Source organism: Lacerta agilis, chromosome 2, assembly GCF_009819535.1.
Source record: "Lacerta agilis isolate rLacAgi1 chromosome 2, rLacAgi1.pri, whole genome shotgun sequence".
NCBI lineage: Eukaryota > Metazoa > Chordata > Lepidosauria > Squamata > Lacertidae > Lacerta > Lacerta agilis.
The window spans coordinates 18250495-18263748 of record NC_046313.1 but is presented as its reverse complement, the minus strand read 5'-3'; the positions used below and the strand labels follow the sequence as shown (position 1 = coordinate 18263748).

The 13254-nt window shown below is 45.3% G+C and overlaps 1 protein-coding gene across 8 annotated transcripts in view; it reads right to left on the bottom strand.

Annotated features, from left to right (window-relative positions):
* RHBDL3 (rhomboid like 3) overlaps positions 1-13254 on the bottom strand; it is a 121418-nt gene that overhangs the window by 69249 nt on the left and 38915 nt on the right. The window contains exon 1 of one of the 8 annotated variants that reach the window (XM_033138766.1): positions 2469-2665. The exons of the other annotated variants lie outside the window; for them this stretch is intronic. Coding sequence (XP_032994657.1) covers positions 2469-2498 — 30 coding nt within the window. The 5' untranslated portion in view covers positions 2499-2665. Of the gene's footprint in view, positions 1-2468; positions 2666-13254 lie in introns of those variants that run through there. 8 annotated transcript variants of the gene reach the window in all.

Here is a 13254-nt window from a genome sequence, read left to right as displayed (position 1 = left end):
GCCTATTTACTCTGAACCTGGATAGCACCCAGATATTCTAGCTTCTCTCATCTCTTTCCCCTGCATAACCACTAATAATGTGCTCCTCAAATCCAAAGAGAAGGTGATGCCTGCACTGTGCCCTTTTAGAGAGTATAAAACCTTGCACTTTATATTTAAAGGGCACCGTTAAAAATGATTCTCAAAGCGTAGCCAGTTCTGCTGAAAAGAAAAAGAAAAAGCAGCGAACACCCACAAATACAGCAGTGCATTTGGAACCAAATATGTCAAGAAATAGGAAAGAATTATTACAAGACTGAATTATCACTTCAGCTAAAGCAATCTACTTGATAAAGGTCCTACTAGATGTTCCCCGGTGACATATTGTTTACTTGACAGTCTCTCTCCCCCACCTTCCTTCCTATTTCTATCTTGCTTTTGGCAGGTATACGAGCTAACATTCTGCACAGAATATGAATTGTGGCAACTGCCCATGTTATAGTCAGGATTCCAGGCAGGCCTGTTGAATACCAGAAGATCACCTAGTGCAGTGGCATCAAGATGGCCCTGTATTCCCCCACCCCACCCCACCCTGTGTGTTTGTACTCACGGCTTGGAGCTGGTTCAAATACAGGATATTCTTCACTCCAAGGGTGGTGCTGTGGTCTAAACCACTGAGCCTCTTGGGCTTGCTGATCAGGTTGGCGGTTCAAAACCCTGAGATGGGGTGAGCTCCCATTGATCTGTCCCAGCTCCTGCCAACCTAGCAGTTCGAAAGTATGCCAATGCAAGTAGATAAATAGGTACCACTGTGGCGGGAAGGTAAATGTCGTTTCTGTACGCTCTGGTTTCCGTCACGGTGTCCCTTTGCGCCACAAGCAGTTTAGTCATGCTGGCCACATGACCCAGAAAGCTGTCTGTGGACAAACGCCGGCCCCCTCGGCCTGAAAGTGAGATGAGCACCGCAACCCCACAGTCACCTTTGACTGGACTTACGGTAACCATCCAGGGGTCCTTTACCTTTACCTATTCATCACTCCATAGCTGCAATGTCAAATACACGCATGTACCACCATAGATAGACCTTCAATAATCCTCCCTCAGGCACAACACTCCACATATCAGAGGCATCAGGTGACACATTCAACTCTCTGGTGCAGGGAAATCAAATTATGTACCATTCAAGGGTCGCCAACAAAACTGGAGCTGCCAGATTCGTGGGGCTCGAGGCAGAGGCAACAGTCAAAGAGGCTAATAACTCAAAATGTCCTAGGCAGGATTCACCTACGAAGACCCAGCAGTGGAAGCCCTGGGCAAGGACTTCCACTCGCACAGTAGGGCTTTCTCCTCTCTCCTCCCCATATGCACCTCATGGGTGGTGGCGACGCAGGAGAAACTCAGAACAGCACATGGCAGGGAGAAAAAGGGGGACAGTTCTACCTGGCAAATTGAAATGCTAGCACTGACAGAAGAGCGCAATGGGGAATTCCTCCAAGGTTTTCCAAAGGGTGAGTTGAGTTTCCTTTGAGAGTAACCATTTCAAAATGCAAGCACTGTTAAACAAGTACAATACGTCCACTGACTAAGCTGTTATTTGCCAGGCTCACAAAAACTGCATGCAAATATTGTTAATTACAGGTTACCAAAACTGGCAAAATCAGCTACCACCTTCTTTAGTTCAGGTTGGGTTTCTGGGAAGGATCTGTGGTGCTACAGCTGCACATGCATTGAGGCAACTGTTCCATGAAAAGTATGGACAAGCATGCAGAGCTTTTGGGGCGTAGGTGGGCTCACCCAGCACATCCACATGCAATCCAACTGATGGAACATATTAAAAGGGGACAGTGTAAGCTGCACCATCTGCATAATCTAAGCTACAACATCACAGTACAGATTCACCTGGCCTCAAAAATAACATACCAGGCAGTGGCTGACTCATTGTGGCAGGAGGCCCCTTAATACACTCTGCAAGCTAGATCATGTCCTTGGTTTCATTTCTTATCTTTGTAGGCTGTTCCCCATATTCTTTCTGGCTGCTAATATATGCACTATATGATAAGCAAGATCTACACATCTCCTCAAGAAAAAGGAACTGCTACAAAACCCCCTTTGGGAATGGTTGCCAGGTATACATTTCAGAAAAGTGCACTGGTTCTTCGGAAAGTATCTACAGTATATTCTGGCGTATAAGACTAGTTTTTAATGCAGGAAAATCTTCTCAAAAGTCGGGGGTCGTCTTATACGCCGGGAGGAAAATCTGTGGTCGAGTATATCTCAAACTCTATATTTTAACTGGAAAAGTTGGGGGTCGTCTTATACGCCCAGTCGTCTTATACGCCGGAATATACGGTATTCTTCTCTTTTAGCAACTGTACAACTCAACGCATTTCACGTATCCTCTCCCACCCCAACCACCTTTACTAAGGGGCAGGGCGGATGGGGTGGGGGCAGGAGGGAAGAGGGGAAGAAAGGAAGGGAACAAAACTAACCTTGAAGAGAAGCTTTGAGTATTTATCCATTATTGAGTTATGAATGGGAGGACAGGCAACATCTCTAGTTTCATTAAGAGGTCAAGTCAGGACTAACTCCAGATCCGGATCCCTTGAGTTCTTAGCTTCAGACGAATGCTCTCACCAAGCCAAACTAATGGTTCCCTATTTTAACTTCAGTCGCACTACTCCTGCCTCCTAACTTCACACTTCACTGCGCAAAATGATGCAACCAAACTGCTCGAGGGTGTGGTGTGGACGGCTGGAAACCCCCCTCCAACAATAGGGCCCTAACGGTAATTTCATGCAAGATTTCCTCTGCATTTCAATGACAAGTGCCCTTAATTCCCTTGATCCCCCCACCAGGCTCTTAAGCAGAAATGTAAATATGCTAACGGGCATAATCACAGCCCAATTTGAGAATAGATTCTCCCACTTCCCAAGCGCCCTACAAGGTTTTAAAATTATTCTATGGAAATAAAAGGACACCCCAGTGACGCAGCTGAGAAAAACATGACCTAGGAAATTTGCTTTAAAAGGAGAGGAAAGTTGTGGTGGTGGTTTTGTTTTGTCTTGTCCTGAATCTCAGACTATTTTGCTGCTTTAATTAAAGGCACATTTGCCACGGATGAGTTCACAAACAGGGTGGGTCAAAGATGCACTGCTGCTAAACAATGGCCTGATATCTGGGGAAATCGGTACCACACAACACGGTTCAAACCATTTCTCCTTTCCTGTTTTAAACAGGATCTCATTTGAATGGGGAGGACAAACAATTCCTGGACCAATCTAAGCAATAAAAACAATAATGAAGAGATCTTCATTAACAATGAAGAGCTGAAAACAAGGAACAGGAGCAGATTCTTTCCATGATTCAGCTACCACAAAACTTCCTTGGAAGAGGAAATGGTATAAAATTTCACTCATTTAAAAGACACTTACACAGTTTTATGGAAAAAATTCAAAGCGGTGTAGAAAGCATCAGTATTAACCATAAACAATGATAGCAATAACATCTATGATATCTTCTTGATAGCTCAGTTGATAAGAGCATGAGACTCTTAATTTCAGGGTAGGGAGTTTGAGCCCCACACTGGACAAAAGGATTACTGCATTGCAGGGGGTTGTACTAGATTATCCTTGTGGTCCCTTCCCAATCTACAGTTCTATGATTCTATGACTGTCTCATTGGCTATTCTCTATAACATTGCCCTGTTCACAGTTGTGAAGAATATTCTTTGGTTATGAATGGTCTGTGTCACCATGAAGAAAAAGAGGTTGGAATAGGTCAATATATATGCAGTCTTGTCCCTGGATCAAGTGACTTTTCTCCCTTTAAGTTCTCAAGCTCTTAACCTAGATCAAGGTTGTCATCTGAACTAGCCAGGTGTTTTAACTGAAAACCAATCAAAGTCAGTCTTCCTTCATTTGAAAAACAAGACATTAGAGCTATCTTACCCAAAAATGACATTCCGCTTTGGTGACTGTAGCTGTTTAAGGAGCCATTTGGTACCTAGCTTATATATCTGAATTTCTAACACTGATTTCTCCCTCCTCTCTCTCTCTCTCTCTCTCTCATGCGCGCGCGCGCACACACACACACACACACTGGAATTCAGTAAAGCTCTCTCTGTGCAGTCAGCCCATAGTGATTAAGTACCATCCAGGTTGTACGTTTCACATGCTTTAGATTGCTTTGACCCAAGATGAACCCGAGGGCTGGAAGCATCGCCCTGCTCGCAAGTCAGATAACATTCAAGTGCTGAGGTAATGCCACTAGTAAATCACAAGCGCAGAATTTGCTGGACAGCTCCGGAGCTGAAGAAAGAGGAGCACAGAGCTCTCAAAGGACTTCTGGCCTGGTCTATGAGAAATCTCTCTCCGCAGTGCCTCTTGAGTACCGAGAAGAATGAGCAAAAGGATATACAGTATTGATCAGGTAGTTGAAGCAGGTGGGAGAATTCTGTTTTCACTTTGCCCTTTCCTTGAATATGCCTAGTTTGGCAAGGATTATAATCTCACCTGTTGCAAGGTAGAGGCAAAGGTTAGAAAGATAAAACTGCTGCGGCAGCTGGTTCCCTTTGATCCCCAAAAGCTGCCTCCATGCAGGCCAGACTATTTGTTCACCCAGTGTGGTCTACTCTAATCGGTGGTGGCGGCTCACTAGAGTCTATGGCAGAGGTTTTTTTCACATCGCTTGCTAGCCAGAGATGCAAAGGATTGAAGCCAAGGCATTCTGATTGCACAAAGGAACATAGGAAGCTTCCTTATATTGAGTCAGACCACTGGGCCATCTAGCTCAGTATTTTCTGCTGGAAGGAGCTCTCCAGGATTTCAGGAAGGAACATTTGGTAGCCCTACCAGAAGCTGCTGAGGAATGGACCTGGAACTTTCAGCATGCAAACCTGATACTGTACTCTACCACTGATGTACAGTCCTTCTGGTGGGGTCAACTAGTGAGATATCGTTCCTCCCCTGATTAGTTTTTGATGGATGACTTAGAATCACGGAATCATGATTGGAAGGGACCACGAGGGTCATGTACTGCAATCTCCCTGCAATGCAGGAATCTTTTGCTCAATGTGGGGCTTGAACCCACAAACCTGAGATTTAAGAGTCTCATGCTCTACTGACTGAGCTATTATGCCTTCTGGTTTTCCTAGATCTTGGGCCAGGAACAGAGGAACTGTGGCTCTTCAAATCCTATTGGACTCCCAACTCCCATCAGTCCCAGGTGGCACAGCCAGCGATCAGGGATGATGGAAGCTGGAGCCCAACAACATCTGGAGGGCCACAGACTCCCCACTCTGTTGTCTTAGGCAATCCACCCAAACTATAAGGTCCATCCTATAATTTTTTTTTAATGCTGCTGAGATATCTAGGGTCATCATGTTCCTCCAGCAGACACAGATCAAACACCAATGGAACTAAAGCAATTCCAGTCCCAGGTCAGAAGCTACACTTGAAGGAATGGCAAAAAAAAACAACCCCTACTACAGGACTACAGGTTTAATGACCTTCCTTCCAAAAGGATCAAATGTGAGAGGCTGACCCTGTTCAGAATATTATTCCCCCCCCCCCCGGGAGGAATCTAGCAACCACTTCCTTTAAAAGGCCCAGACCACTCCCTGCACAGGGCCCAAGAACCTTTGTAAGATAGGAAGAGCCAATATGACGCAGAGCAAAAGGTTTAAATCACAATTATGATAAAAGCAAAAAAAGGCAAGGAATAGAACACAAGACGCCGAAAAGTACGATTTAAAAGCAAAGAACAAAAATATGCAGCGCTAAAACCAATTTAATACAGGGGCAGCGGAGTAAAAATCCACTGAGCTTAACGAGAACAGAACTGGCACGTGGTTTATAAAGGCCTAGGAAAATAAATAGGTGTTGGCCAGGTGCCCAAATGACATTAAGGCTGGCCACCAGGTGGGTCTTTCCAGAGAGCCTGTTCCACAACTGGAAGAGATGCCGCTGAGGACGTATGAGGACCCAAGCGTGGAGAAGAAGGCTGCTGTGAGGCCGGTTTGGATTAGAACAGATGCCACACCGTGTGTGTGTGTGTGTGTGTGTGTGTGTGTGTGTGTGTACGTGCACGCATGCATGTGTGCATTAAAATTAAAGCAAATTCTACCCAGGGATCACTGGCAATAAAGTTCCTCTTCAAAGAGTGGGTGGTTAATAGAGCTGAAGGGCAGCAAGGAGACGTCTTCGGTTTGCCTGTTTGTTTTAAGACTAAAGGACGTATTTGCAGGCCTGGCCCTCTTTAGCTCCGCTCCTTCCTCATCGATTATTTATGTGAGTCCATTAAAACTAATGGAAATAGGAATAGGATAAGACATGGAATGGATTTCGGCTCCCGAGTTAGAAACGGGGGCATCGCTTTCACTGAGGCTCAGTATGCCAACAGGATGTATGCTCAGCGCTTGACTATCTAACCCTTGACCTCTGTGTCTTGCAGCACCTAAAGGATGCCAGCAGAGCTACATCCGGAAACTACTAATTATCTGCTCCGAGCAGATTCCAGCATGATAAAAAATGGGATCCAGGTAGGAAATTTTACAGTGTTCAAAGTGCATCATATGCACCAGGCTTCCCCAACCTGGTGCCCTCCAAGTGTAAAATATCACAACTCCCATCAGCTCCAGCCCCATCCAACTTGGCCTACGATCAGGGATTATGTGAGCGGAAATCCAGCAACATTTGGAGGGGACCAGGATGAGTAAGCCTGCCATGCCTTTTCTCAATAAACCTTACAACAGCACTGGAAGGTAGGCCAGCGTTATGCAATCACGAATTATGGCAGCCGGGGGGGACGGAACAACACACACTCTGCTTTGAAACTTTTTCTGCATAACGTGACTGGCAAAAGGAGAGGAAGAGGAGAGAGAAAATGTGAGAAAGAAGGGAACTTTTGTACTGAAATGGATTCATTTTAGAACACTGAAGACTTGTACTAACTGATTGCAATATGGAACACAATATGCTTCCCTTTCCACCTGCCCACCATGAGAGATCCTATGGAAATGTTAATAATGACTCTCATTCTCTGCTAGGAAGAAACTGCATGAGCAGAGTTAAAGCAAACTGAACCAAGATATTCAAGCTCAGGTGAATGGCTTCCATTGGCATGCCTTGGCTCTTGAGGTCCCATGCAGCTGGCACTCTGAGCTGCCCAAGGAGATTAGTCCTCTCCGAATGCAGACCTAGACTAGACAGACCAGTGGCCTGACTCAGTATTAAAGCAGCTTTAAACGGGCTTGCAATTCCGCTGATCCCTGTCTATCGCCTTGGCAGATCTCCCAGGCTACGACTCCCAGCAGGAAAAATACCTGACATTTCCAGGGATGCTGCCCTTTCTCTTTAATGCTATAGCTGCCGAACCCAGAGCATGGGCAGTGGTTTCTCCCTTAGGAAAGAGCAAAGTTAAGAGTAAGTTGTTTCTCAGTTCAGGCTATTTCCTCTTCAGCCACGTAAATACTTCTGAGCACAACCAAAGTTGATTTGGAATAGGGAACACATTTCCTGGGGGCAGGTGGGATGTTCAGCTAGTTTGCTGTCTTTAGATGTCTTTCAGCCAGCTTTGCAATGGGCTCAGCCTGAGGCTGTGGATGTGAGCAATATGTGGTGGCTCCAACTGCTGCAGATTTCCTGCTCTGGCAGTCACAAGGGGGTGCAGCCGGACTGCCCTGGCCGGCCAGTTTGGAAGGCAAGGGAAGTCCCCAGTGGATGGAACTGGGAGAGCAACAATGGCATGTCATTCTCCGAAATGTGAGACAGGGCAAAGCTGGCAGGTGGAGGCAAGGGTGGGCTGACTGCTTGCATCCTTAGAAGGACGTGAACCTAGCAGAGGGCAATGTCAGCTTAGTGGAGAAGCTACTGAAGAAGAGAGGTAATCCTGGCAAGGCTCAAGAGGAAATGAGAAAAGGGATTGGTGTTACCTCCCGCCTCCCACCAGGCACTGGCCCTTTGCCATCTTACACTTTTTAACAGCCTTCCCACGAGGGATACGGATGGATTCTGATGAAAGCAGAAAAGGATGCGTTTGTGTGTACATCTGCAATTGTCAGGAAGGGAAATCATCCAAGTGAATGCAATTGTTCACATCATGGCTGTGCTTTCTTATGTCTCCAAACAAAACCTAATTTTCTTACTGTTCTAAACTGATATTTACTGTGCACTGAAATGAATGCCAGGTATGTACGTTATATGAAAAATTACACAAACTTTGCAAATTATGTAACTTATGTTAAATAGTGGGCAGTGAAGCCAATTATGTTTGGCGGAAACCGAACTGCAAAGGAATGGGAATGTTGGTAATTGTGGCAAAAACAGGGTGGGGAAAATTCTCTCTCTCCCCTTTAGATCTGGGAGTGTGGAGTCTTTGCACTGATCTTCTCTAAGAATGTTTATTCTGCTAGTTTTTTGGGGGGAAGCAGAAAACGTAGCAAGTAAGAAGAAAAACAATTTTGCTTTCTATTACAGTTTTTAAAAATATCATATGAAACATTCTGGCTGCCCCAAAGGCCATTTAAATGGGAAACCCTTCCTGTCAACCCTGAACCCTGTCAAACCCCACATAAAAGGCTGCATCAATATATTCCCCTTATGCTCTAAAGGAGCAGCTGCAGAAAATTAATTCACCGTTCCCCCGCTCCGCAACAATGAGCTTTTGTTTTTTAAATCCAAATCTGAAGAGGCAGAAAATTTTATTTATTTATTTTAAATCCTGCCTGCACTACTCACTTTCCCCTGCTTTTGTTATCTCTTCATATTGATATGGAAAACAACCCTAGTGGAGGTTTTATGGGGGCCGACTAGCTTTTCTGAGTCCAGCCTTTAAATGAGGGTGTGTGTGTGCCCAGAATAGACGGCTTCTCGTCTTCTGGGTTCCTGTTCTTCTTCATCTTTCCCTCCCTCCCTCCCTCCCAATGTCACTGGAGTGTTCATTCTGTGCACAGATTGGAGTGGACAGTTTCTCTGTCCAAGGAAGAGGTCCTTTGATCAAATACACAACATGTAAATCACACTGACAGCTGCATATGCTTACACCCAGCCACTTCTTAAGACTCTTCACAATAAAGGATGATGTATGGAACAAACCACTCTCAATTGACTAAGTCAGAGTGAAAATATACATACATATTTTAGGAGCTGTAAGGCTGGTCTGAAAAGGCTCTCAGCTATCACCCCCCTTTTTCTGTCCCAGGGAGACTTCTGCAACACTAGTTCAGCAAGTTTTTCAACATTATTAAATGGAGTAAATTGAAAGGTAGCTGCGAAGTTACGCATCGGATGGTGAACACAGCGTCAACCAAGACATTTCTCCCCCGGTCCCTATAGCTGTTTCACCATTGTTTTTGCAAAATGTTTTAATAAAAGTTGGTGGCCAACATTTACACACGCAAAGGGGAGCATTAAAGTAAACAACTGCACTTGTTCAAGGGCTGTCGCTAGTGCAATGGGACTTCCTCTCCTTCTCCCTACAAGCACAGGCTGTCCTCAGATATTTTCTGGAGTGTTGGGGAAATCTCCGGAACAGATTTAGGGTTTGCACGGAGTGGGGAAGAGAAATCCTTGCACCGATGGAACATTCACCTTAGTGCTTTGCTAAACGGTAATTTATTTGCTTTTGTTCTTAATGGACAGCCTCTCTGAAGCATAAGAGGAGATGCAAGAACAATGGCTGCACTGCAGAATTTGTGCGCTGAAGCCCTTTGCTCCTGTGCTTTAAAAAATGAACAAACAAACAGAACGTGGAGAAACCAGAAACGATCTGCCTCCAATCTCTACAGGCTTTTCACCTGCTGGTTGCAAAGGCTCAGGCTTGCTATGGCAGAACAGACAACCCCCTCCCCCAAGCCAATTGGTTGGTAAGACCTCTCCTCATCCCAGAGGGGAGAATTTGCGAGCGGGGGGGGGGCATTTCCCGCGCTGGCAGGGGGGCGTGTTCTGCCCCCCTGACCTTTGCCCCTCCTTCCTGCTGCACAAGCCCCATAGCCAGGCAATAGGACTGGCCGGGGGGGGGGGGCAGTGCCTGGCTGCAGTCACCAGCCTGGGCACTGCCATCTTCCTCATTCTGCCTTCCCTCCCTTTAGGTCTCGCTATGCTTCTGGCCTTGCTATGGATTTTGGTTGGTTGCCCAGGGGGCCTGGTAGGAGTTTTTTTATCCATTTGGCAAATTGGCCTTTTGGTTTTTTTGCCTACCTCGTAGCAACTCGTCACAACTTCTTGGTATTGGCGGTTAGGCATTGGAATACTCATTAGGTGATGTAATATGTGTTGTGATTGGAGGTCAGGTTGTGGCCATCACCTGCCTGCTAGGGGTATCCCTTTAAAGGGATCCAGCGGTCGTGGATCCTGTCCGATGCCCTGCTAGTGGCTAGGGCCATGGCACGACCCCCGGTGACGTCAGGGGGGATGCTTCCAGTTGAATTTGCATCAACAAGCTCCTCCCACTGGTTGTTAACCCAAAGGTGTTGCGCTCTTGTCCAATGCCTAAGCCAATACCACTCACACGCCGTAATCAATAAAGTTGTGGCCTTATTCTTCTCATTAACAAAAAATCATGTGTCTGTGTGTTTTATTTACTCCACGCGGGGGTGGGTCATCGACTCGCAACTTCATGCTGGGGGAGAGGGGGCGATGCTACTTTTCAGATGGGGCTGAGGGATAATGGCTTGCCTGTAGCATGCCGCCTCCCATTTAAAAGAGCACCACTTTGCATATACACCGCAAAATCCTATTCATGTTTACTTAGAAGGAAGTCCCACTGGGGTCTTTCTCAATGAGGCTTCCTCCCTAGGAACTGTGTATGTGTGTGTGTGTGTGTGTGTGTGTGTGTGTGTGTGTGTATTCATTCCTTTACATTAGTTCAGTAATCCCTATAACAGGAGCACTTTGGTAAGCTCAATATTAATCATCTTTACATTGTAAGGAGAGGGGGGGCTGATGGGAACTACAGTTCTGTGAGGACTAAACTATATAATTCCCAGAATTCTTTGGGGGAAGCCATGGCTGTCAAAAGTGGTGGATGAAACCTAAATTACAAGTGAATGGCCTGCTGTTGATCACTGATAATAATAATAAAAAATCCATCCATCTTCGCTCCCAGATTTCTGGGAGGCAGCACTAACACTAAGATGATTTGAGAGAGGCTATTCTGGAAAACACTATGTGCATAAAAGAACGGTTGTTTTCTGAGAAGGCCTTCTTGAAATGTTCACTCATCTGTCCTATACTGATCCCATAGCTTCTCTACCTGAAATTTGGCATGGTCAGAAATCAGCCCTGGGTAGAGGCTGTCACCACGTTCCCCATATGGTTTTTTTTGCAAAGGGTTGGGTTTCAAAACCTTTTGGAAAATCTCATGTGATGGCTTTACACATCTCCTCCATTGAGACTAGGGGCTCGTCCACACTGGAGTTTAATGTGGGTTTGAAGCTGTTTGCGCCTCTCACTTTTTTTTTTAAATGCAGCATCCACACAATTACAGCATGTGCAGATAAACCAATAAGGAAGGAGGGAATCTATTATAAAATCGCATTGTGCTAGACTGTGGATACACTGCAGTGCATTGTGCGGATGGGGCTTTGTTGTGTTTTAAGTACGCAGCGACGTTTCATTGGATTCCACCTATCACCGTATCCTCTTCTTCCATTTCGTTTGCATCCACCCAAAGGACTGAATTTGCGGTATTTTTAAAACAGTTACCTTGTGCAGAATTTCTCTTCCACAAAACAGCTGTGTTAAAAATAAAACTTGCCTCTGCAGGTAACAGGAGGTGAGGAAAGGAAGTGGCAACTTTTCATGACAGTGATCTCAAATCCTTGCCTGGCTCAGAGTGACACACATTTTCCCCTGCTCCTTTTTGAAAATCTTGTCTTTTTGTACAGGTAGATGAATTACGGTGTGCATGCCCGCAATGGATCTCAGTTTTACTGGCCTGAAGTGATACACATATTTGATAGATAGATAGATAGATAGCTCTTTTGTGAAAATCTGGTAGATTGAAACACTTATATTTAAAAATTAAAATTACTGGGAGGGGTTAAAGGTGTGCTGCAAAGGTATACAATACTTGCCCCAAGGCCCACAACAGAATTTGGGGTTGTGGAACTTATGGTGGGTGTGGAAATACTAATTGAGGGGAGAGAACAACACCACACAGTGTAAATACATCCTATCAAACTCCACCCACTAGCATCGGGATGGATTTCAGAGGCATAAAACTGAAAGCATTCATGTGTGAATGAAGGCGCACAAACACACACATGGGAGCAGTGATCCTGAACACATTAACACCCTACCATGTGGGGGGGGGGGTCTAACACCCTACCATGCGGGGGGGGGGGGATCTAGGTGGCTGATTTGATTCCTAAGCCTTCTAAGTAGGTGTGGAGATTGGTTAGGAGAGATTTCATTGCTCCCATGTCTGCCCTGCAACCCATCCTACTTCCAAGGAACTCAAGTGGCAAAAGTTATCCCAATTTTATCCCCACTACTCTGTTAAGGCTCAAGAGATCAGGAATGGCCCAAGGTCACAGTGTCATGTTTTTGAACCCCAGGTCTCCCTTGCCGAAGCTGAACACCCTGCCCGCCATGTTACTCGCTCGCACACACAACTTATTTTCTCAGTCCTGAGTACTAGCCGTGAAGTCTCCAATAAAATGCAGAGATACGCCAATACTTCACTGGGGTAACAGCGACATCAAAAAGCAGGAGCGAAGCAAACATCACCATGAAATTTGCTGCCATACACCAAAGGGATTTCACAATGGACAATATAATAGAGTTTCCCCCCATGCTCCTTATTCAGCAGCAGGAATCCTCTACAGTCTATCTTGTAAACCATTTACTGTTTGAAAACTACCTTTAAAATTCACAGGTGATTAAATAAAATTGTGACATAAAAGTAGACCATTTCCTTTCCTGTCGTAATGGAACACATAGATTTTCGCTGAGTAGTCGTAGCTTTTGGTGACAAATCTCGCATTTCTATCAGCTGTCAGGCTGATGATGCCTTCAGTTAATATTTTTATTTTCTTTTTTAAATATCAGCTTCGCGTTTCAGTAGGAAATTAAGGCTACCATACCTTTGGCTCTGAAGGTGAGAATTTCTCACTACTCTCTCTCTCTCTCTCTCTCTCTCTCTCTCTCTCTCACACACACACACCCTTTGCATTTATATAGCAAACTGCAAGTTCCTAGCAAAAAGGGTGTAGAAGAAATCAAGTTCTATACTGTCATACCGGGACAAACAGATGACAATATTTTAAGTTGTTTA